This window comes from Cricetulus griseus, chromosome 7, assembly GCF_003668045.3.
Source record: "Cricetulus griseus strain 17A/GY chromosome 7, alternate assembly CriGri-PICRH-1.0, whole genome shotgun sequence".
In the NCBI taxonomy this organism is placed as follows: domain Eukaryota; kingdom Metazoa; phylum Chordata; class Mammalia; order Rodentia; family Cricetidae; genus Cricetulus; species Cricetulus griseus.
This window is the reverse complement of record NC_048600.1, coordinates 109,961,684-109,985,083: the sequence shown is the minus strand read 5'-3', so window position 1 is coordinate 109,985,083 and position 23,400 is coordinate 109,961,684. Positions and strand designations below refer to the sequence as shown.

The 23,400-nt window shown below is 48.3% G+C and overlaps 1 protein-coding gene across 8 annotated transcripts; it reads left to right on the top strand.

Annotated features, from left to right (window-relative positions):
* Positions 1-3,204: 3,204 nt before the first annotated feature.
* Nfe2l1 (nuclear factor, erythroid 2 like 1) lies at positions 3,205-16,032 on the top strand. 8 transcript variants are annotated; one of them, XM_035448304.1, is made up of 6 exons: positions 3,206-3,357; positions 4,925-5,106; positions 5,435-5,946; positions 10,665-10,880; positions 11,667-11,825; positions 12,560-16,032. In XM_035448304.1, exons 3-6 carry the CDS (start codon positions 5,437-5,439, stop codon positions 13,895-13,897), a joined length of 2,223 nt encoding a protein of 740 aa, XP_035304195.1. In that variant the 5' UTR covers positions 3,206-3,357; positions 4,925-5,106; positions 5,435-5,436; the 3' UTR covers positions 13,898-16,032. The 8 variants fall into 8 exon arrangements, with proteins under 8 accessions (XP_035304196.1, XP_035304195.1, XP_027280003.1 ...); XM_027424202.2 differs by having other exon boundaries at positions 4,925-5,946; XM_027424203.2 differs by having other exon boundaries at positions 3,219-3,361; positions 4,925-5,946.
* Positions 16,033-23,400: the final 7,368 nt, after the last annotated feature.

The window sequence follows — 23,400 nt, the reverse complement described above, 5'->3', positions numbered from 1 at the left end:
AAACCACCACAAACAATGGTGAAAAGCAAGGACATATTTCATCACAGTGGTTTATTGGAAAGAGGAATAAGTTAAAGAGTCCAGTGAAACTAAGTTTATCTTTAGAGTACTAACATAAGCTCCAGATCAGTGGATTTCAACCTGGGGATGTTGACCCCTTTAGGGTCAAACAACCCTTTCACAAGGATTGCCTAAGACCATCAGAAAGCAGATATTTATATTACAACTCATGACTAGCAAAATTACAGTTATAAAATAGCAAGGAAAATAATTTTATGGTGTGTGTGGGGGGGGGGGTTCACCACAACATGAGGAACTGTATTAAAAGAGTTACAGGATTAGGAAGGTTGAGAACCACTGATTTCGATTTAAACAGGGGAAGAACTGAGACAATAGGCAAGAGGCATGTATAATGAAGCTATCATTACTTCAGTTCTGGTTCTGCAAAGTGGCCTGAAGAAGTGATTGTTTTCAAAGCCTGAGGGAACAATCTAGATTCATGAAGTCTCCTGCTTCAGGGTACACAGCCTTATCACCATAGAGAACTGCCCCCATTTGATTAGTTACCTGACTGAAGCACATTTTAGGGGTCTTTTTTTGGTGTGTGTGTATGGGGGTTTTGAGACAGGGTTTGTATGTGGCTTTGGAGGCTGTCCTGTAACTAGCTCTTGTAGACCAGACTGGCCTGGAATTCACAGAGATCCACCTGCTTCTGCCTCCCAAGTGCTGGGGTTAAACGCATGTGCCACTACGGACTGGCTCATTTTAGGGGTCTTGAAGGGGGCATTTAACAACTGATAAGATGACTAATTAAACAAGATAGATACAAAATGAAGTGAGAGACTCTAGGCTTTTATTCTGCTTTTAATTATAATTATCTTGTGAGGTCAAAGTAGTTTCAAAAGCCCATAATAATTGACTTTCTTCTCCCTGTATTTTTTTTTTTTTCTTTTGAGACAGGGTTTCTCATTGGATCCTGTTCTGAAACTCGGTCCATAGACTAGGCTGGCCTCAAACTCACAGAGATCTGCCTGCCTCTCTCTGCCTCCTGTGTGCTGGGATTAAAGGCATGTGCCACCACCACCTGCCTATCCCTCTTTTCCCTTTTAAGAAGGGTTTGTTAGGGATTGAATTTAGGGGCTTGTCATTTTTCTGTTTGTTAGATTTTTTTTTTCACTTTTCTGGTTGTTTTTGTTTTTAGATAGGCTGTTGCTATGTAGCCCTCATTGGCATGAATGAAACTCATCATGTAAACCAAGCTGATTTCAAACTTGCAGGGATCCCTCTGCTTTCTGAGTGCTAGGATGACAAGCCTGTGCCCCTAGCCCCGTTAGGAATGCACTCTAGTTGAAATTGATGGAATGTACCCAAAATACATCACTTGAGGGGCTGAACACAGGAGGCTTGCCCTAAATTCCAGGACAGTCTGGGACCTTGGAACGAGAACCTGTCTCTAAAAATAAGGCAAAACAAACCACTGTATTGTCAGAATGCTTCTATTTTAGCGGGATCTTTGAATTACAGGCTCAACCTGCTTGGTTTCCTTTCCCCTTGTAACTATCTTTTTGTTTATCAAAGCAGTTTGAACCCAGTGCCTCTTGGATGCTAGGCAAGTACTCTAGTTACAAACTCTATCACCAAGTATCCTGGTACTCCTCTTTTTTTGAAATAGAGTCTGTATGTAGCCTTGGATGTTCTGGAATTGTCTATGTAGACCAGGCTGTTCTTGAAGTCACAGAGATCTGCCTGCCTCTGCCTCCCAAGAGTACTGGGAGCCCTGGCTGCCCTGTTGTTTTGGAGACCCAACAGTTAATATTCAAATTTCTTGTGTCATAGGGTTTATATTGTAGTTTTTACTGGGACACATTAAAATGATGACTAAGTAAAGCAGTCTTTGAAAGTGTAAACTAGCTCAAAATAACTTAATTTAAAAAGGTATATAGTAGTTTAGTAACTTGCAAGGATCAGAAGGGAAGATGCTGGTGCGTATTTATACCAGTTAAAGTGCTTAACACTCTGTGAATCTCTCCAAATATTCGCGCAGCAGGAATCGATCTGATGTGTTATCTGCTGGCCTTGTCCTTAATTACACAAGGACAATAAACAATGAACTGTCAACTAGATCATGGCCCCTTAAAAGGAGACAAGAACTCTGTTGGCACCTCACCTCTGTCCCACAGCTGGGAACACAGTACAAATTCCAATTCAATGATTTCCTAAATGTGGTCTTCGACCTGCTGCATTAGAATTACTCAAGAGGGCATGCTATCAGGCCCTACCCCATGGCTACTGAACAAGAATCTCTCACAGGCTTTGCAATTTGGAATCTAACAAACGTCGAGAGCATACCAAATTTGAGAGTCACAAAAAAAAAAAAATGGCTTGGTTGTATTGGTGTATGGGATTGGAGTACTCCGGCAACCAAGGAGCGTTCCTGAAAAGCAAAAACTAAGCTGTTTACGAGTGGTTAGAGGAGGGGGAGGGGCTTCTCGGGCATTCTTTTGATGACAAAAATGGTTACTATGTTCCATCTCTCACACTACCAACATCCCACTACCGCCTTAACAATCTGTCTGCCCGGCAGTTTCCGCCATTTGACTGTTGCCTGGGCTACAAGATACCACCTTTCCTGTCCGACCCAGGTTACTACACCAGTCCCTAGGGCAAAGGTGTGTGTGTGGGTGGGGGGGGACACGACCGGTTTCCGTTGCCAGTACCCAAGATGGCTACACGAGCGTCGCCACCAGGAGAACCACATGCTCCGTTCTCCCGCCTCGGCTTCCTTAGGTCTCACTGGACTTTTGCAAGTCACCGTGGGAACCCTCAAGGACGGAATTCCGGGCTCCGGCGGCAATACTCCTCTCTCTGCCTGGAAAGACCTTATTCCTAGACAAACAATGCACCAGAAGCACCTAACTTATAACACCGTCCACCTTCGAAGCGCAGCGGAGAGGTTCGGAATGCCGGACACTAGGGCCTTCGCCCCACTCATTGGTGGGTTCACACCGCGGGGCGGGCCTGCACACTCATTGGTCTGCTCTCCACGTCAGTCTCGGGAAAAGGGGCTGAGGAGGCGGAGACAACACTTGGCTATTGGGTTCTCTTTGCCGTCAATCAAAGCGACATCCGGTGACGGTTTCGGCTTCGGCTAGCTGATTGGAGCAACTGTTTCTGGCGTGGCCGTGGAGGGCGGGCTTTCGAGTGCAGTGGAAGGAGGGGGCGGGGAGGGAAGCCGAGGCTGGGCGCTCCAGGCCGGCCGGAGGTGGCGGCGGCGGCGGTGGCGACGGCGGCGGCGGCGAGGCCGGGACTCGGGCTGAGGGCCTGCTGTGGCGACAGCGGTGGACTGCGACCTCAGCAGTGGGTACCTGACACATTCCCTTCCCTGACGAGAGAGCCGCGGCGCAACAGGGTCGAAGCTTGTGGGATGAGGGGCGGCGAGATGGGGTTGAGGGGCGGGAGGCAGGACGCGCGAGGCCAGGCGGGGTCCTAGTCCGACTCGGGCTCTGGACTTGGCCGGAGGGGAAAGCGGGGTGCAAACAAAGCTTGTTCCTGGGTGGGCTGGACCGCGAAGGGCCGAGGGCATGGGAGGGCGTGGTGAGGCCGGACTGGAGAGTGGGGTGGGGCCTCGGGCACGGAGGGCGGGGTGAGGCTCGCATTTAAGGGTGGGTCAGGGCCAGGGAAGTAGCACTTGTGGCTTGGTGTCCCAGAAAGCTAGAAGCCGGGGCGTCGACCGTGGGCATGGCAGCCTGGTCCCCAGCAGACTCGGGTATGGAGCAGGGTGGGACCGGACTCGCGCCCGGGTGCTCTCTGGCCTTCTTGGCTTTGAAGAACTTTGTCCGCTCTCTCAAACTTAATTGGCACTTGGGAAGTTTTAGTAGTAAATTGCGCGAGGGCGGGCGAGGATCAAAAGCAGAAATGTTTACTCAACCGAATGAGGGTATTCCGTGGGTGTGTGTGCCTCGTACGTGTAGGTCCCATTTCACCTTTAGAGTGAAGTTGATAGTGGGTTTCAACCCAGGAGTTGGTTTATCGGACTAATGAAAGCTCAAAAGTAGAAACCAGAAACGGAAAGGCAAATTTACCTTCTCCCCACTTGGCAACTTAGATTGAGAACTTAGCTATATCCTTCTGCTTTGGCTCAGAAGGTCATGCGAATAAAGATAAAACCTGTGAATTCAGATTTCCAGTGGAGCAGGGCCCACCCTCCTCCACTGCTCTCCTGTACCTTTCCCCTCCTTTCTTTCATTTTGCCTTACTAGAGATTGCAACAGGGCCTCTTAATTAGGCACCAATGGTCTGTATCCTTGCCCTTTAATTTTTTTCTATTGAAATGGTCTCATTATTTTGTCTAGGTTGGTCTTATACTCCTAATCATCATGTTTCAGCTTTCTTTTTTTATTTTTATTTTTTTAACGTAAAAATGACAGGAAAGGGAGATTAGATTTCAAAGTTGGAAAAACAAAAAAGTATCTTTCTATGTGTGAAATGAGGGCCCATCTACTTTTCACACGTCTCACTCTTTTGAGTTGGAAGGGACAATGACATGGGAAACCAACTTTTTTTTTTTTTTTTTTTTTTTTTTTTTTTTTTTAGATAGGAAATGGGCTTCTTGTGCTAAAATTAGAAACCGGGTAATGTGTTCTATTAGCAGTGTTGGTAAATTAGACAAAGTGTAAGGTATTTTGAATGTCATGTTCAGTGTCTGCTTCTTTGAAAACTACTTTTTTAAAAAAATATAACAAATGCAGTATTTGGTAACTGTGTTTCCTTCTTTTTGTAGTTGGTACAACAGGTTTGGTTCTGTTTTTTCTTGTAAAAGTAGCCTTTTAATTTGTTTCCTACCTCCTCCCTGAAGGTTCTTACCCTGATCATGATGTAAAGGGTATGGAATCTTATCTTGTTGCTCTTGTGATTCCCATTTCAGGTTTCTCTGGAAACCCCCCTGGTAAGTGCAGAGGAGGAGGGACACTCTGACCCAAGACAAAGACCTGTAGCTCCAGCCAAAGGAAATAAACCCTAGCAAGGAGAAGGAACGAAAGAAAGAAAGAAACTATCAGCTGTCCCTGCGAACAGCCTGCAGTGGGATCTCCGTAGAGGACAGCTAATGTGAGTGAGGAAGTGACCGTATGTGGACTGTGGAGACAGTAAGTTGAGAGGGCCTTGAGGGCCTGGACTGGGTTAGTAACAGCTGAACTTTCAGAGGTGAGGTGTCAAGAAGGGAAAAGTGAATGTGGTCTGGAGTGTGGCTTTTGCTCCACAGGGTGTGCTTTCCTCTGGGGCCAATCGGGGAGATCAGCCCCTGTTTTGTGCCAGGGTGGGTTACAGGGTCTCGAACTGAGGAGGGTAACCTGCTGGCTGGAGTGGCAGAGCAGTGGCCTTGACTTGTCTTGTGGAAGATTTAAAAACAAAAAGCATAAACATTCTGGTCCTTCAGCAATGCTTTCTCTGAAGAAATACTTAACGGAAGGACTGCTCCAGTTCACCATCCTGCTGAGTCTGATTGGGGTTCGGGTGGACGTGGATACTTACCTGACCTCACAGCTCCCTCCACTCCGGGAGATCATCCTGGGGCCCAGCTCTGCCTATACTCAGACCCAGTTCCACAACCTGAGGAATACCTTGGATGGCTATGGTATCCACCCCAAGAGCATAGACCTGGACAATTACTTCACTGCCCGGCGACTCCTCAGTCAGGTGAGGGCCCTGGATAGGTTCCAGGTGCCTACCACTGAGGTAAATGCTTGGCTGGTTCACCGGGACCCAGAGGGGTCTGTCTCTGGCAGCCAGCCCAACTCAGGCCTTGCCCTTGAGAGTTCCAGTGGCCTCCAAGACGTGACAGGCCCAGACAACGGGGTGAGAGAAAGTGAAACGGAGCAGGGATTCAGTGAAGATTTGGAGGATTTGGGGGCTGTGGCCCCTCCTGCCGGTGGAGACTTAACCAAAGAGGTTAGTGGTGCTGTGGTGGTGGGTGGGCCTGGGTGTTGGCAGGAGTGGGTTGGTTCTGAGGGCTTGTTAGCTCCACTCCGAGTTCTTTAAGGAACCAAATAGATTAGGGTCAGGGGTTTGGACTGTTGGCTCTGCTTGGATAGGATTGGGCTTAATTGTCTGATTTCAGGGCTGGGAGCATGTCCATGTTTTGAACCATTGACCCACCTCTGAGTGTACTATCAGGGCAGGGTGGTTCCTAGACCATACCAGGGTTTTTAGTGCTTAGATTTCAATATGACTGCTGGAGGCTTTAGGTCGGGGAGGGCTACCTTTTGGGCTTTGATGGAGTATTTATTGTTTTGAAGACACTTACTGTCTGGCGCCTCTCTTGTCTTGTTACCACAAACACATTAAAACCTGATGCTGTACCCTAAAGTTCTCCATTGCTTTTAGGCCTGTTGTTGTCAACTCCCTTTAACTCTCCTGGGCTTGAGCCAAGAGGTAGACTTGGATAGTTATTCTTGGCCAGGAGAGGCCAAGGCTCCCATTCTCTGCTGCAGGGAGTAGAACAGAAAAGGCTGGAAGCTAGAAGAGAACTGTACTCTTCTCAGGTCAGCTTGTTCTGAGCTATTAGAGGTGACAACTTCTGGGTAGAAAAGGGTGCAGTTCCTTCCCATCAATGATGCAAATGACTACTGTGGCCCCTGTCTGACCTGGGTACTAAAACAGCTTTGAATTGCCACAAGCCCTAGGAGCTCAAAAGAGACCCACTGCTCTATGGCACTGGGCTAATTCGTGGGGAAGGTTGGCTGGCTGCAGAGCTTGACTCCTGCCCATCATCTCAGACAACATTTTGTCTCTCTTCATTAAACCTATTCATTATTTCAGTTGTCTTATTACTGACTGACAGAGACTAAGGTCCTCATTTAGGGGTGATTTATTATTATTTTTTAAATTTTTTTGGTCACAGTACAGCTGTGGGAGGGATGCTACTGGCACCTGATAGGCAAGGCCAGGGATGCTGCTGACTGTCTTAAAGCAGCACAGGGCAGCCTCAGACTCCATAGTGATTGAGATTGGGAAAGCCACTCAGTTCAGCTAGCTCTTACTGGATCTGTGTGACAAAGGCTGGAATTGTCTGGTTGTGAAGGTCAGCAGCCTTTTTTTTTTTTGCCTATCAGGGCCTTTTCTCTTAGATTTATATTTTGAGATGGTCTGGTTGGCTTGGATCTTGCTGTGTAGACCAGGGTAGCCTTGAATTTGTGACCTTCTCCTACCTCTACCTCTGCCTCTCCTATACTGGTATTACAAGCATGTTTTGTGTTTGGCGTAGTCTTAGGTTCTTGCAGTGTCACTTGGAGCGTCCTTTTTTTTTTTTTTTTTTCTTCCTGCTTCTCCTTATCCTGTCTTTCTTCAAATGGGCTTTTGAAGTCCAGTGACCTGAAGAAACCCTGTTCCTGCCCCATGTGGCATGGGACAGGTCTTCCTCTGTGCACTCTATGGGGCTTAGTACTGATACTGCCCTTCAGGGAGTTTTTCAGGGATATAGAATGTTTTGGATGTAACTGGGTGTGTTGGCAAAATGGGGTGGAACTTGGTAGCTATTTGCTCCTGTTTCTTGACCATAAGAAAGGTTGGTTTTCCTTGACCCCCGGGCTTTTACCACTCCCTTTGGGAAGTTGGGTGGGTCATGCTTGAGGGAACCCAGGCTAGGGAGGAGGGAAGGGAGGATTATGATGTGCCTAGAACAACATTTCCTCAGTAACTCAGGGATAAAAATACCCAGGTCCAGAGCATGTGACAGGCACTGCTGGAGCTGGTATTACCCCTGGGGTGGTAGTACTCCCTGCTGCCAGGCCTGTTCGATGGGCAGCCATAGCTTAGGTCCTTGTCAGGGATAGGATTCCCCTCCAGGTTGGCACCGTGCCCAGAGCAAGGGGTGGCCTGTTTACAGCTCTTCCTGGGCCAGAAGCAGGCTGTAACCAAGGGAGGACATACTGTCTCTCTGGCCTGACCTTAGCCTCTGGGGGAGTAGTGAGGAGACAATCCAGGAGGCAAAAGTATGATTTCAAGTTCCAATTCTGCCAGCTTTTACCCCTCCCTGCTAGGAGAGTTACTAGTCAGGATGGGACACCAGCCACCCCCACCACAAATTGTTCTTTGAAAAGGCTAAAATGAAAGGGGCTTACTGGCGTATTTGGGGCCAGCACCTGTTTCTCTAAGACTAGGCTTCAGAATCCTGTGTCTCCCACCTTTTGTTAGGGACTGTTAGGGACTAGACCTGGCCTGTACTGACATGCTGCATGTCATTTCCTCCAGTCTGGCCTGTTTTAGGGTGACAAAGCTCCTGGACTTTTTTTTTTTTTTTTTTTTTTTTTTTTGGCTTGGGTGTTCTGGGTTCCTGCCCAGCCTGGCTTATCCCCTAGCCTTGAGGAGTGGCCACAGCCTTCTTGAGGAATGGGAAACTCCTTCCACTTCCCAGCAAAGAATTTAGTTTTTCAGTGAAGCTTCTGGAGGAGTGTCTGCCCAGTCACCGGAGTGGGCTGGAAGAGCAAGATGCGACAGGAGGGAGGGAGGAGAGTGGCACCCCTTCCCCCCAGGACTCTCTCTCACTGCACCACCCCAGCTGATTGACTGGGCTGGGTGGGGCTGCCCGCCCCTGGGTGCATCTCCTCAAGGAGACGGAGGCGGCCCAGGGATGGGCCGGTTCCTTGCGGCAGCTTCTCCAGCTGCCCTGGTGCAGAGATTGGTTCCCTTCTGCAGCTAGGTAACAGGCGGTGGGAGGGGATTGGCTCCTTCCGCATCTCCAGCGGAGACTTGTGGGAGGAGATTGGCTCCCGGCGCAGCCTAGGTAACGACAGTGGGAGGGGATTGGCTCTTTCCGCAGCCCCAGCTGCTGACCTGGGGGAGGGGATTGGCTCTCTGCAGCCTCAGCAGTGACCTGCGGGGTGGGAGGGGGAGGGGATTGGCTCCTTGCGGCAGCCTAGGTAACAAGTTTGGGGGGCGTGGGGAGGGGGAGAGGGAGGAGCGGGAGGACATGCCCAGGAGGTAGCTCGCTTTCCTCTGCACCGTGAGCACGGAGCATGGGGTGGGAGTCCCGACTCACTGCAGCCTCTGCGGTGAGCTCAGGGTGGGGGCTGCTGGGCGCCTGAGTGGAACTGGGGTTGTGAGGTGGGAGGGGGCTGCTCCAGGATGGAGGACGGGGGCTGGGCTGGGCTGCCCAGGCAGCAGCACGGGCGGGGCACCTTCCTCGGGCCCCTCGGAGCTACCAAGGGGCCACCCTTCCAGCCTGGTGTGCTTCCTGCAAGCCACGAGCTCCTTGCAGCCCCCTGTCCGGCTTACCGGCACTGGCTGCCCTGGGGCTCCTCTCGCAGACCATGACCCGCCTGGACCGCAGCTCTCACAGTGGTGGGGGCCATGCCAAAGACAGGCCCCTTTACTCTTGGCTGGCTGGTCACCGGGTGGCCCAGCCCCCCTCTACTCCTGGGTCCAGGGCTTCTGTTCAGGTTGGTGTATGGTGGGAGACTCAAGGGAGAGGTGCATGCGGGAGCTCCTAGGGGGTCTTAGGACGGAGTAGGTGGTGGTAGGAAGAGTACCGTCCCTGCTTGGGTAGGGAGGTGGATCTTGTCTAAAGACACTTTTCAGTGCAAAGAGTGTGTTTTTAAGTCTCTGAATAGAAGGCAACACTTACGGGTCTCTTCAGGCTTGTTGGGAAGACTTCTAAAGGGAGGGGTATATATAAGAAGTCCAGATGACTCTATTGGGGTTCTGTGCTGATGTCAGTGGGGGTGACAATTGGTGCAGGAGCCACAGAACAAAGTGGAAGGAGACATTTTAATGTCCAAGGTTGCAGTCAGAGCTCAGCAATGATCAGAGTTATGTCCTTGAGTGGGTTGACTGATGGGGAGCTGGTGAGTCCTGGGGTGTGGTATGGGAGGGAGGGATGGAGGTAACATTGGTGTAAGGGGATACAGTGAGATTGGCCTCAGCTGGGGTGGAGTGTGTACTGGGGATCATCTGACTGTGTGAGGTTCCCTTGGGATTGAGGCAGCTTGCTGGGATCAGTTGAATTCTGTCAGGGACAGATCTTGAGGTGAGACTGGGCCTTTAATAGTTGTGGATGTTCAAGCTTACTCCAGCTGCCAGCCAGTGAAGGGGGAATGGCTGTAGGAAGGGCTGGAGACAGCCTGTCGTTGTCATTGGTTGCATCAGGTGGTTGGAAATGCAGGGATTTTCCTCTCCAGGCCACCCCACCCCTTTATGCAAATGCAGTGGCACCACAGGCTGATGCAAGCCTGGTCACTGCTAAGCAATTCCACAGGGCAGTTTGCCCTTGCTTGCCATGGTCAGACAGTCTGTTTTCAGGGTCTCCTGCTCCTAAAATGAGAGGGGTCTCTTGCTTCCTCTTCCTTATTAGAGGTGATGCAGTCCTGCCCTTTAGCCTGAGTGTGACTCTGGCCAACATCCTAACCCTGAAGACCTGTGTGACATTAGATGTTAGTAGTTTTTACTAGTGGCTCTTTTTTTGGTTGAAGATTGCCTGGGAATGGGTGAATGGTGCCTTACTGGTCAGAGGAAACAAGGGAGAAAGGCTGACAGACACAGGCCTGGGTAGAGCTCCACCCAGGACTAACTGGAGTGTCCCTAGGTGGGGCTTCTGAGGGGGTAGGACAGGGAGCTCTCCCCCTGGATCGGGGGCTACTTGAAAGCTAAAGTCATTTTGATCTGTCTTTCAGGATATAGATCTGATTGACATCCTTTGGCGACAGGATATTGATCTGGGGGCTGGGCGTGAAGTTTTTGACTACAGTCATCGCCAGAAGGAGCAGGATGTGGATAAGGAACTGCAAGATGGAGGAGAACGAGAGGACACCTGGGCAGGAGAGGGTGCGGAAGCTCTGGCCCGAGACCTGCTAGTAGATGGAGAGACTGGGGAGAGCTTCCCTGCACAGGTATTGCCACCTCCAACACTGGTCTCTGCCCCCTCCCCCACTCCAAGACTCATCAGGCTGGAGCTCTTCCAGAAAACTTGCTCTGGTAGAGAGTTGTGTTTTTGCGGTGGACCTGATTGTATTTTGGCACAGTGGCTGGGTTACAGGAGTGGGGAGGGAGGAACAATGGACTCAGAAGCGCCAGGTCTCAGCAGTAGACATTTTAGGTAAAGTATCTAGCATCTTAGGACACTTCTGTCATCCCTTCTGTTGTCCCTGGGAGTTTGGGGCCCAGCTCCACCATTCAGAATGTCTAGGACACTGCAGACCTACAGTAGTTCTTTGGAGCTTGTCCTGGAACTAGCTCTGTAGACCAGGCTGGCCTTGAACTCACAGAGATCTGCCTATCTCTGCCTCCTGAGTGCTGGCCTCTACAGCGGTTCTTGGGAAGAGATATCGGTCCTATATAGACAGGACCCAGGCCAGTCAGACTTAGAGTTGCTATTGCCACAGGTGCCTGGTGGGGAGTATCAGACAGCCCTGTCTTTGGAAAAGTGTCTTAGGCTGCTGGAGGTTACCTGTCCCTTTGGAGAGAATACTGAGGTGAGCAGGACCAGAGAGCCCACTGAGCAAATAGCACAACCTGCACAACTCGTTACACCCCTTAACTGCAGGGCCAGCTCTTGATTCTGGTCTTAGCCTAGCTTCTGGGGTGAATTCAGAAAAAAAGACAGGGAGCTAGATGGTAGTCACTAGTAAGAAAGCAAAAGGTGGTCTCCCCATGCTTAAGCCTATGCTCTGCCTTAGTTCCCAGCAGACGTTTCCAGCATCACAGAAGCAGTGCCTAGTGAGAGTGAGTCCCCCACCCTTCAGAACAGTCTTCTATCTCCTCTTCTGACGGGGACAGAGTCACCATTTGATTTGGAACAGCAGTGGCAAGATCTCATGTCCATCATGGAAATGCAGGTAGGATTGTCAGAAAAGCATAGCCTACAGGGTTCTGTGTAGGGTGTCCCAGCGTGCAGTCATGTGGTCCCTGGCAGATACCATTTTTCTCTGGCTAGTCATTAGGAAAGTAGGGACACTTGAGGGATGACTCCAGGTGTTCACTGGGACTGGGTGGGATTGAGTTACAATTCAGTTTGGAGCCTTCCAAGCATGACCTGTTTTGGAGTTGCACCTTCTGTTAGGTGGCTGACATTCTCACATAGTGCTTTATAGCCATTGGTGTCTCCCTTTGGCCTGCCCACCATCTACTTAGCCCTTTGTTTTCTTTTTTTGCAATGCTGGGGATGGAGCCCAGGGTACCTGCTAGGTACGTGCTCTACCACTGAGCTCTCTTTAGCCCTCGGTTGTTAAATACAGGCAGTGGAACATCAGAAGTGTCTGGTAATCTACTTGTGGTCACAGCAAGCTTTGCAGCAGGTTTTCTTACCTAAGTTTGACTATGTTCAGTGTGTGTACTCCATTTCACTCCAAAATATGGGAATCTAGCCACACATGATCAAGGGCTGGTCAGTCCTGCATTAGGGTAAAGCCCATAGTTAGGAAGCCCCTGTGCCAAACCTACTGGTGTAAGCTAAGGGCTTTGCTGTCCAGTTTCTTGCTCTCTTTGCCCAGGGAGCTGTGCTTCAGTCAGGAGCCTGCAGGGTGTGAGTCTGCTCCTTTTGAATGCTGGTACAATTCTCACTCCCTTCCAGGCTATGGAAGTGAATACATCAGCAAGTGAAATTCTGTACAGTGCCCCTCCTGGAGACCCTCTTAGCACCAACTACAGCCTTGCGCCCAACACTCCTATCAATCAGAATGTCAGCCTGCATCAGGCATCCCTAGGGGGCTGCAGCCAGGACTTCTCCCTCTTCAGCCCTGAGGTGGAGAGCATCCCTGTGGCCAGCAGCTCCACACTGCTTCCACTTGTCCCCAGCAACTCTACCAGCCTCAACTCTACCTTTGGCTCTACCAACCTAGCAGGGCTTTTCTTCCCGTCCCAGCTCAATGGCACAGCCAATGATACATCAGGTCCTGAGCTGCCTGACCCCCTGGGGGGCCTGTTAGATGAAGCTATGTTGGATGAAATCAGCCTGATGGACCTGGCCATTGAGGAGGGCTTCAACCCGGTGCAGGCCTCCCAGCTCGAGGAGGAGTTTGACTCTGACTCAGGCCTCTCCTTGGATTCCAGCCATAGCCCTTCCTCCCTGAGCAGCTCTGAAGGCAGCTCTTCTTCCTCTTCCTCCTCTTCCTCTTCTGCTTCCTCCTCTGCCTCTTCTTCCTTTTCTGAGGAAGGTGCTGTTGGTTACAGCTCTGACTCTGAGACCCTAGATCTAGAAGAGGCTGAGGGTGCAGTGGGCTACCAGCCGGAATACTCCAAGTTCTGCCGCATGAGCTACCAGGATCCTTCTCAGCTCTCTTGCCTTCCCTACTTAGAGCATGTGGGCCACAATCACACATACAATATGGCACCCAGTGCCCTTGACTCTGCTGATCTACCACCACCCAGCACCCTCAAGAAAGGTAGCAAGGAAAAGCAGGCTGACTTCTTGGACAAGCAGATGAGCCGAGATGAGCACAGAGCCCGAGCCATGAAGATTCCATTCACCAATGACAAAATCATCAACCTGCCTGTAGAGGAGTTCAATGAGCTGCTGTCCAAATACCAGCTGAGCGAGGCTCAGCTGAGCCTCATCCGGGACATCCGGCGCCGGGGCAAGAACAAGATGGCTGCACAGAACTGCCGAAAGCGCAAGCTGGACACCATCCTGAACCTAGAACGTGATGTGGAGGACTTGCAACGAGACAAGGCCCGATTGCTCCGAGAAAAGGTAGAGTTCCTGCGGTCACTGCGGCAGATGAAGCAGAAGGTCCAGAGTTTATACCAGGAGGTGTTTGGGCGGCTTCGGGATGAGAACGGGAGGCCCTACTCACCCAGTCAGTATGCACTTCAGTATGCCGGGGATGGCAGCGTCCTCCTCATTCCTCGCACCATGGCTGACCAGCAGGCCCGGCGACAGGAGAGAAAGCCAAAGGACCGGAGGAAGTGAGCCTGGGGAGGCAGGGGGTGGACGCTCACTAAGACCGAAACTGGAGAAGGGCTGGGCCTGGACCTAACATTGGGGACTTAAATGCCTTCTTATCCAATATATCTTCTCAGATGGGACGACTGCGGGTCAGTGCACAGAAGAGGCGGGCGCAGGCGCTGTCTGGCTTAGCTTCCCCACTGGGAGTGGGTGGAAATGACCAGACTATTTAGTAATTGGGGTCCCCAGCCCATTCCCTTCTTTCTCCTGAGGGAAGGGTGGTGTTGGCATGCTGGAAGAGAGGGGCTGTGTGGAGTGAAGGCTGACAAAGGGTAAAGGAGGACTTGGGAGACAGAGAAAGTAGTGGAAAGTCTCATTTCTGGAAGGAGAAAAGGAAATCCCCTAAAAGCAAAGCAGTCAGAAAAATCAGGGGGACTGTTAAGGGCTTTGGCCAGCATTCCAGGCAGTGAATGTAAGTGACTCCATTGAGCCTAAGTAAAATTACTAGTACAGAAACACAGACATGGTGGGGCCATTGAAGGGCTTTTTTTAACTGTTTCTTGAACTCTGTCATCCCTGAAGTGGGGGGAAGAAGCTCTTGGATGGCACCTATAATGTTTTAGTTACTGAAACAGGAAGCTGTAGGGGGGACCCAACACTGACTTGTTTTCAGGCTAGAGGAGGGCAGAGGGTATAGAAAGTGATAATGAGGCCTGTGTTGCAGCAGCCCCAACATCAAGCATGTCACTCACTGCCCTACCACAGCCACCTCCCTCCCTAGCTACCCTGGAGCTGAGGTTCCTTCCCACTGTCCTCATGAGAGCCTGCATGGAAATGCTGTACTCTTCCCACTCTCCTCTCTTTGTGGTACCCACCCTCACTAGCTGCCTATAGCTCTCTGGAGTGGGGTGCTATTCTGGCAGTACCGGAACTTGGCCTACAGCTTCCTCTGCAGGGGCTAAACAGAAGCAAGGTGAAGGTATGGAGGGAGAAGCCAGCTCAGTGACCTCCAGGCACTGTTCAGCACAACATTGGGAAGTGAATCTTCCCTCAGGCCCCTCTGCCTACAAACATCTGGGCTTGTCACTGGGGGAAAACAAAAACCTATAAACCCCAGCAACAAAACCTAGTCCTTTTAGAATTTCTTGCGCTTTGATTTTTTTTAGGGCGTGTGCCCTATTTCACTTATAGGGCCTAGGATGCTTGTGTTGAGTAAAAAGGAGATGCCCCATATTCAAAGCTGCTAAATGTTCTCTTTGCCATAAAGACTCCGTGTAACTGTGTAAACACTTGGGATTTTTCTCCTCTGTCCCGAGGTCTTGTTTTTTTGGGTTTCTTTCTAGGAAAATGAGAAGTGCATGAAAGGGGCCGGAGATGACCCTCCCCTAGACTTTCAGCTTCAGGCAGCTGCTTCACAGCCTGTTTAGCCTGGGCTCCTCAAAGACAGCCTGGGGAGGCAGTGAAGGACAGCACCAAGGTAGCCAGATGGTTCCAGGACCACAGTGTCTTTTTTTTTTTTTTTTTTTTTTTTTTTTTTTTTTTTTTTTTGGTAACTTTGCCACTGCTGCCCCCAATCCTGGTCAGCTCTGGAGTACTGTCTGCCCCCAACTAGCAGGGGTGAGTCAGGGGGAAGCACTGATTGTCCTCCCTGGTCAGGGAGGGCTTTTCTAACTGAGCAGTAGGGATAGAAAGTGTGAGCCTGGGAGTGCTTTTTATAAATTATTTTCCTTGTAGATTTTATTTTTAATTTATCTCTGTGACCTGCCAGGGAGAGGAGAGAAAGAGAAATGCTGTGAGCACATGACAAAATAAAATCAAATAAAATGGATGATTCAGCTTAAGTTCAGTTGTTCTCCCCTTCCTCCCCCTTTTGAATTCAGATGAAAGTCCAGGAAACAGGCCTGCTAGGAGAAGATTGGCTATGGTGTCATTAAGGTAGAGTTCCCATGGGAAGGTGTAGAGGTTGACAGAGGGAAACTTAAAGACAAAAAGAACATTGCATTGAACTCCCATGCAGGTACTGTGGACGTCTTCCTGGGCCTTCTCAAAGGAAGGAATTTGCAGTTTTGTTTTTGTTGTTATATTCCTTGAAGAGATAAAAGATGGAGGTGGTATCAGGTAGCTCTTACCTGTTGTCCACTTGCTACATTTTAAAGCTTGACAGTGCTGTTAATTCCCTAGTAGCTTTACATGCTGGAGAGGCACAGAGCACTGGACTGGAGTCATGATTTGAAAATTTGAGAAATCAGTTGGGTGGTGGTGGTTGCCGTACACCTTTAATCCCACAACTCAGGAGGCAGAGGCAGGTGGATCTTTTGAATTCGATGCCAGCCTGGTCTACAGAGTGAGTTCCAGGACAACCAGGGCTACACAGAGAAACCCTGTTTTGGAACACCCTCTCCTCCCCCCCCCAAAAAAAGAGGGCTGTTAGCATTGTTAGCATTAACCCATTCACCTAAGACAGTAGGGAGAGGTGGCAGCAGACAGAAGACAGGGCCTTAGTTTGAGCAGCCCACCTTTGCAGTGGGCCCTTGGGTGGGTACGGGGAAAGCTTGCTTTGTCTTGGTTCATCAGTCAGTCCCTAAACTTCCTTCCAAAAGATTTCCCCATGTCCTACTCTTTTTTTTTTTTTTTTTTTTCCTTTTCAAGACAAGGTTGCTCTGTGTAACAACTCTGGCTGTCCTGGAATTCACTCTGTAGACCAGGCTGGCCTCAAACTCAACAGAGATCCGCCTGGATTACATAGTGAGACCTTGTTAGAACCTACATAGAGTTACTAGTTTGGTGGCTGCCTCTCTAGAACCCACTTTCATAGCCAGGCATGGAAGCATTCAACATTATTTTTAATTTTTATGTTATGTGGATGTCTTGTCTGCATGGATGTCTGTGTACCATGTGTGCCTGGTGTCCACAAAGGCCAGAGCAGGCATTGGTTCCCTTGGAAAGGTTGTGAGCTGCCATGTGGATGGAACCCAGATCCTATGAAAGAGCAGCAAGAAGTGCCTTTTTTTTTTTTTTTTTTTAAGACAGGGTTTCTCTGTAGTGCCGTGTCCTGTGACAGAGATCAAAATGCCTCTGCCTCCTGAGTTCTGGGATTAAAAGTGTGCACCACCACCCAGCTAACAGCAAGTGCTCTTAACCGCTGAGCTTTCTCTGCAGCCACAGGTCTTTCCCAGGATGGCCTCCAGCCCACGGCATTCCTCCTGCTTCAGTCTCCCAGGTATGTGTCACCACTCCTGACCGGGCATGGGAATTGCGTAGCACAATTGTTATGCCTTTGTGTCAGGAGGGGTTAAATCTGCTTTTCCAGTCATTGATCCATGTGGTTAAGAGGAGTCCCCACAAACTGACTTTGGCCATTTTATTGATACATGATGATGAGCCAGCACCTTTAACCCTTTTTCTTCCTCACATGTTGATACCTTGCTTCTGGTTTTTAATTTTGGCAGTTGCACACGAACATTTAGGGACCCCCCTGGGTCCGTGTGAAAGGAGGAGTTTAGGTCTAGCTTTCTAGAGCTGCTTTTGAAAGGTCCTGTCTGCCTTCACTAGTTAAAAAGAAAGTGGTCTCCAGAATGATAACACAGAGCTTGCTAAAAAGGTGTTTTTATTAATCTGTTTTTTTGAGACATGGTCTTACTATATAGTTTGGCTGACATGGAACTCAACTATGTGGACCAGGATGGCCTTGGATTCAGAGCTTTGATTGCCTCTGCCTCCTGAGTATTGGGATTAAGAAAGGTGTGTACCACCATGTCTGGCTTAGAAAAATTGTTTTATTAAATAAAATTCTATTTATTTATTTTAGATAGGCATTTACATAGCCCAGGCTGGCTTCAAACTCATGGCTATCCTGACAGAGCCTCCTGAGTACTGAGATTATTGGGGTATGCCACCATGCCTTTTTTTTTTTAACTGATTTTTTTTCTATATTAATGATTACTTATACACACATGCGTACATATGCTGTGTGTGTGCGTGCTCTCGTGTGAGTACAGATGCCCATGGAAGACAGAAGAGGGGGCCAGATGCCCTGGAGTCAAAGGCAGTTTGAAGGTACCCAAGTGGGTGCTGGGAATTGAACTCAGGTGTTCTAGAAGAGCAAGCAAGCACTTTTAACACAGTTTATTCATTTCTGCACCCCCATCCCAGGACTGTTTTTCATGTAGTCTAGGCTAGCCTCAAACTTTGTAGGTAGCCAAGAGTGACCTTGAACTTAACGATCCTCCTGTCTCCTGACCTGGTTTATGTAGTGCTTAGGATTAAATCTAGTGCTTTGTACATAGTAGGCAAGTACTTTACCAACTGAGTTACCAACTTTTGTTTTTGTTTTAAAATAAGCTTGAAACCACTGGCCATCCCTTTCAATCCTCAGATATGGGCTAAGTAGTAACTAGTAATTGAAACATGGGCTACTGTGGCAGTGCCATGCCTCAAAGTGGTCCAGCTTGACCTTAGACTATGCAAACAAATAAGGCAGGCTTGATTAAAGTCAAATTACAATTTAAAAATCATTTGGGGCCAGGCAAGTTGATGTACAGCTTTAATCACAGCACTTGGGAGGCAGAGGTGTGAGTTCCAGGACAGCCACAAGTTGACAACCAGAATGACAAAAAAAAAAAGTAAATAAAATTATTTTGGGGTCCCTGGAGAGAGGGCTCAATAGGAGCACTCAGAGGACCTGAGTTTGGCTCCTAACATCCATGTGATGTAACACTCAACCACCAATTCTAGCTCCCAAGGAATCTGGCCTCTGTAGGCACTTTCAAACATGGTTCGCACACACAACATAAATTAAAAGTAAATCTTAACATTCTTGGCATGGCCGTGCACACATTTAATTTCAGCAGAGGCAGCAGCAGGAGGATCTCTGGGTTGAGGCCAGCCTGGGCTACTTCATAGACTCTGTCTCAAAATGATTTTGGGAAGCAATGGCTTTGGTACCATTATAAACTACCATATACCAAAAGAAGACAATGCAAACCCAGACTTTTTAATACAAACGAAACCCACAGGGCTGAGATGTAGCTCACTGGCAGAGTACTTAGCACACATAAGGTCCTGAATTTGATTTCAAGTATTGAAAACAGGAATAAAAAATACCAGCATATGTCTAAACTTAATATTTTGGCTTTGCTTTTCTGCCTAACAAAGCAAATGGGCCTTGGGGGTTGCTCTGCTTGTCCCTGTGGAGAGAGGCTAACTGCTTTTCATCTCAGCAGGAAGGTTTTATTTCACCATGTAGCAGGGAATTGACAGGGCCATACTTACCAAAGGAGATGAACCTAAAAACAACTGGTAAGGAGGTAGTAGTACCTTGGGGAACATTCCAGTGGTATAGTAGATATGCTCATCTAAGAGACGGCAAGCTACATCTTGGCATCTTAAGCACCTATCAGATTTACTGAGTAATATGCCAGAACACTAGAAGGATTCTACCTAATAGTTATTGCAGAAGGCTGGTCCGAGTGGTGACTTGCAGCCATATCCCACATAATGACTGCATTTGTGAAGGATGAGCTGCAAGTACTCTGCAGCCTAGGTGTGTACCTGGCTATACCATATAGGGTGGTCTAACTAGTTCTCAACATCTGGGTGGCGACCTTTTTGGGTTTCTCAGATAACCCTTTCACAGGGTTCCAAGACCATTGGAAAACATTTACATTACGATTCATAACAGCAAAATTACAGTTATGAAGTAGCAATGGAAACAGTTTTATGGTTGGGGGTCAGCACAGCATGAGGAACTGAATTAAAGGGATGCGGCATTAGGGAGGCTGACAACCACTGGTTTAAGCAATATTCATTGTGCTCACATAACTGAAACCACTTGATACATTTCTTATAAAGTATCTTGGTTGGCTTGTTATTTCAATTCTGGAGGAAAGCAGGATGTGGTGACAGTAATCCTAGCCCTTGGGAGGCAGAGGCAGAAATTTTGAGTTCTAGGGCATATACATGGAGGAAAAAGCTAGGTGTGTATTTCAGAATTGTAGCTGCAAATTATTTTGCAGTACCTTCCTCTTTCATGAATGCTTTCTAGTGCAGACTTAGTGTCACGAGGGACTGTTAAGATGTGCTAGGCATGGGGCTGGAGAGATGCCTTAGAGGCCAAGAGCACTGACTGCTCTTCCAGAGGACCCAGGTTCAATTCCCAGCACCACATGGCAGCTCACAGCTGTCTGTGACTCCAGTTTCAGGGGACCGGACACCCTCACAGAAATGCACATAAATTTTTTTTTTTAAAAAATGTACTAGGCACACAGGCAAACACCAGATTGTCAAAGGTTAACATTAAAATGAGCAGAGGAAACTGGAGATGTAGCTCATTTGGTGGAGTCAAACATGAGAGAAGCCCCAGTACTGGAGGTATAGCAGTAAGATTAGTATTTCATTGTCCCCTGCTACATAAAACCCCATCTCAAAACAACAAAACCTTTAAATAGTACTAACTAAGCTGCAGAATCTAAGATTATATTTAGATGATGGCTCTTGCTTGTAGTATTCAGCAGGCTGAGGCAGGATTGCCATTAGTTAGTTCAAGGCCAGCTAGAGTTATAAGGTAAGTTCCAAACTAGACAAAGCTACATATGGAGAGCCTGTCTTTAAAAAAACAAAACAAAACAGCAAAGCCCAGTGTGGTGGCACACACCTTTAAACCCAGTCAATACTCACAGACCTGGTCTGTATGTGAGTTCCAGGACAGCTGTTGCTACATAGACCTTTTCCATAACAAACCCCCAAAACAAAAGGATTGTCAAGATGGCTGCTCAGTGGGTAAGGGTGTTAAGCCTGATGATGAGCTTGATCCTTGGGACCCACATGGTGGGAGGAGCTACCCACTCCTTCAAGTTGTTCTCTGACCTCCACACAAATCAAGTGATTGGGGAAATGGCTTTTAGTAAAGTGCTTGCCCCACAAGCATGAGAACCTGATTGATTCCTCAACATTCATGAAAAAGCTGGTGCCATAAGACCTGTAAACCCAGTACTTGGGAGGTGGAGGGAGGAGGATCAAGAGTTCAAGAACATTTTCAGCTACCTAGTAAACTCTTATGAGATCATGTCTTTAAAAATGAAGGGGGGTGGGGTGGGGAGATGGCTACTCAGTTTACAGCATTGAGTACTAGCTGCTCTTCCAGAAGTCCTGAGTTCAATTCCCAGCAACCACATGGTGGCTCACAGCCAGCTATGGGATCTGATGCCGTCTTTTGGCATAATGCCATACATACAGAAAGAACACTCAAACAGAAAATAATTTTGTTTTTTCGAGACAGGGTTTCTCTGTGTAGCTTTGGAGCCTGTCCTGGAACTCTATAGACCAGGCTGGCCTCGAACTCACAGAGATCAGCCTGCCTCTGCCTCCCAAGTGTGCCACCACTTGGCTGAAGATAAATTTTTAAAAAACAGCTGCTAAAAATTTATTTTAAATTGGTAGATTTTTTTCAGTGCAAAAACCATGTGCCTTTACAATTCAGGTACTTGAGAGGCAGCGGCAGAAAGATTTCAAGGCTGGAGAGATGGCTCAGTTAAGAAAGCTCTTGCCCCACTGGCTTGAGGCTGGAGTTTGGGTGTTCAAAGCCCACAAAAGACAAGTGGGCAAGGTGGCTACCTTGACAAGATGTATCACTGAGTTCATCAAGAGACCCTGCCTCAGTAGAAAAAAAAAAAAAGGGCACATCTTGCCTCCAGACACATGTGCATGCCCTACATGTGTAAACGTGCATGCACTGACAAAGGACTTAGTGTGTTTCTGTTGTCACTATGTAGTTCACTTACGATACTAAACAAATTCAACTTCAGTCAGGGGAGAGCAGGGTCCTAACAGGATCTGACAGTTACAGGACAACAAGAGACTGACAGCAGCCAAGTATGTGCACAGGCCCACAGCACCCACAGGCCAAGTCATGATGAGAATTCAATGCTAACCTGGGTGATTTAGTGAGACACTATCTAGAAAGAAAAAAGGCTGGTGATAGAGCTTAATTGAAAAGTTGGGAGAACACTTGGCTAGAATGCACAAGGCCTTAGGTTCAGTTCCTACTACTTCAAAAACAAAACAACTCTGATTTCATGGAAACTGTGTGTGTGTGTGTGTGTGTGTGTGTGTGCGCGCGCGCGTGCGCGCGTGTGCGTGTGTGCACGTGTGCGTGTGTGTGTGTCCGTCCGTCCGATGGAGACCAGAAGAGGACATTGATTCCCTGGGGTGGTAGGAACGAAACTAGTCCTTTGTAAGAACAGCAGCACTCCTAACTGCTGAGCTATCTCCCCAACTTTGTACCTATTTATGATTAACAATTTTGCATGTGTATTAACAATGATCACCTCTTTTTTTTGGGGGGGGGGGTTTCAAGACATGGTTTTTCTGTGTAGCTTTGGAGCCTATCCTGGCACTTGTTCTGTAGATCAGGCTGGCCTCGAACTCACAGAGATCCACCTGCCTCTGCCTCCCGAGTGCTGGAATTAAAGGTGTGCACCACCACTGCCTGGTAGAAAGATTTTTTTTCCTTAAGATTTTTAAGTTACGTGTCTGTGTGTGGGTATATACACCTGAGTACAGATGTCAGCAGAGGCAAAATTGAGTGTTGGATCCTCTGAAGTTGTAAAGACATTGTGGCCACCTGACTTGGGTCTTCTCCAAGGCAGTATGTGCTCTTAACCATTAAGCCATCTCTCCAGCCCATGACAAGGTTTCCCCACAGGTCAAGAATACCAGAAATTCTTGTGAAGTTGGTTTCAAGGGTAAAAAGTAGAACCAATTTTGATTGTGAGCCATGGCTCAGCTGTTAAGAGCACTGGCTGCTCTTCTAGAGGACCCAGGTTCAATTCCCAGCACCCACATGGCAGTTTTCCAAGGGAATCTGACACTCACACAGGCATACATGCAAGCAGAGTACTGATGGACATAAAATAATATTTTTTAAAAAGAACTGAATAGCTGCTTACTTGGGATATATGAAGGCCGATATCTCAATTCAGTGCACCCGATGGTATAGAATGATATGCCTCTATATCCATCTCAGCCAAATTCAGTTGTCACAACTGCTGTGTCACTGTACCTACAATGGCTGAGACCCCTGTACAAAAAGACTTCATGACCAGGTAAGTGAATAGATTTCCTACTTTTTCTGTACTTACATCCTTCCAAAATTCCCCTAGGGAATGCTGAAAACAGCATCTGCATTTGTTTTTAAGATTTATTTATTATGTACAGTGTTCTGCCTGCATGTATGCCTACAGGCCAGAAAAGGGTTGTGAGCCACCATGTGGTTGTTGGGACTTGAACTCAGGACCTTTGGAAGAGCAGGCTGTGCTCTTAACCACTGAGCCACCTTTCCAGCCCCAACATCTGCATGTTTATTTGCACAGAATTATCCTCTTTTCAATGAACTCAGGGTCTTAGTCTCTAAAACTCAACTTTTCCTTTTAAAAATGTACCCAGGTAGTGGTAAATGCCTTTAGTCCCAACACTCAGGAGGCAGAGGCAAGTGGATCTCTTTTTCAAGGCCAGGCTGCTGATCTATAGAG

Bases quoted from the DNA above. Each gene is read 5' to 3' on its own strand.
- Nfe2l1 (XM_035448304.1), top strand. From the start codon at position 5,437: ATGCTTTCTCTGAAGAAATACTTAACGGAAGGACTGCTCCAGTTCACC. The intron at 10,881-11,666 runs GTATTGCCACCT...GCTCTGCCTTAG, and splicing joins GGGAGAGCTTCCCTGCACAG to TTCCCAGCAGACGTTTCCAG. The intron at 11,826-12,559 runs GTAGGATTGTCA...ACTCCCTTCCAG, and splicing joins TGTCCATCATGGAAATGCAG to GCTATGGAAGTGAATACATC.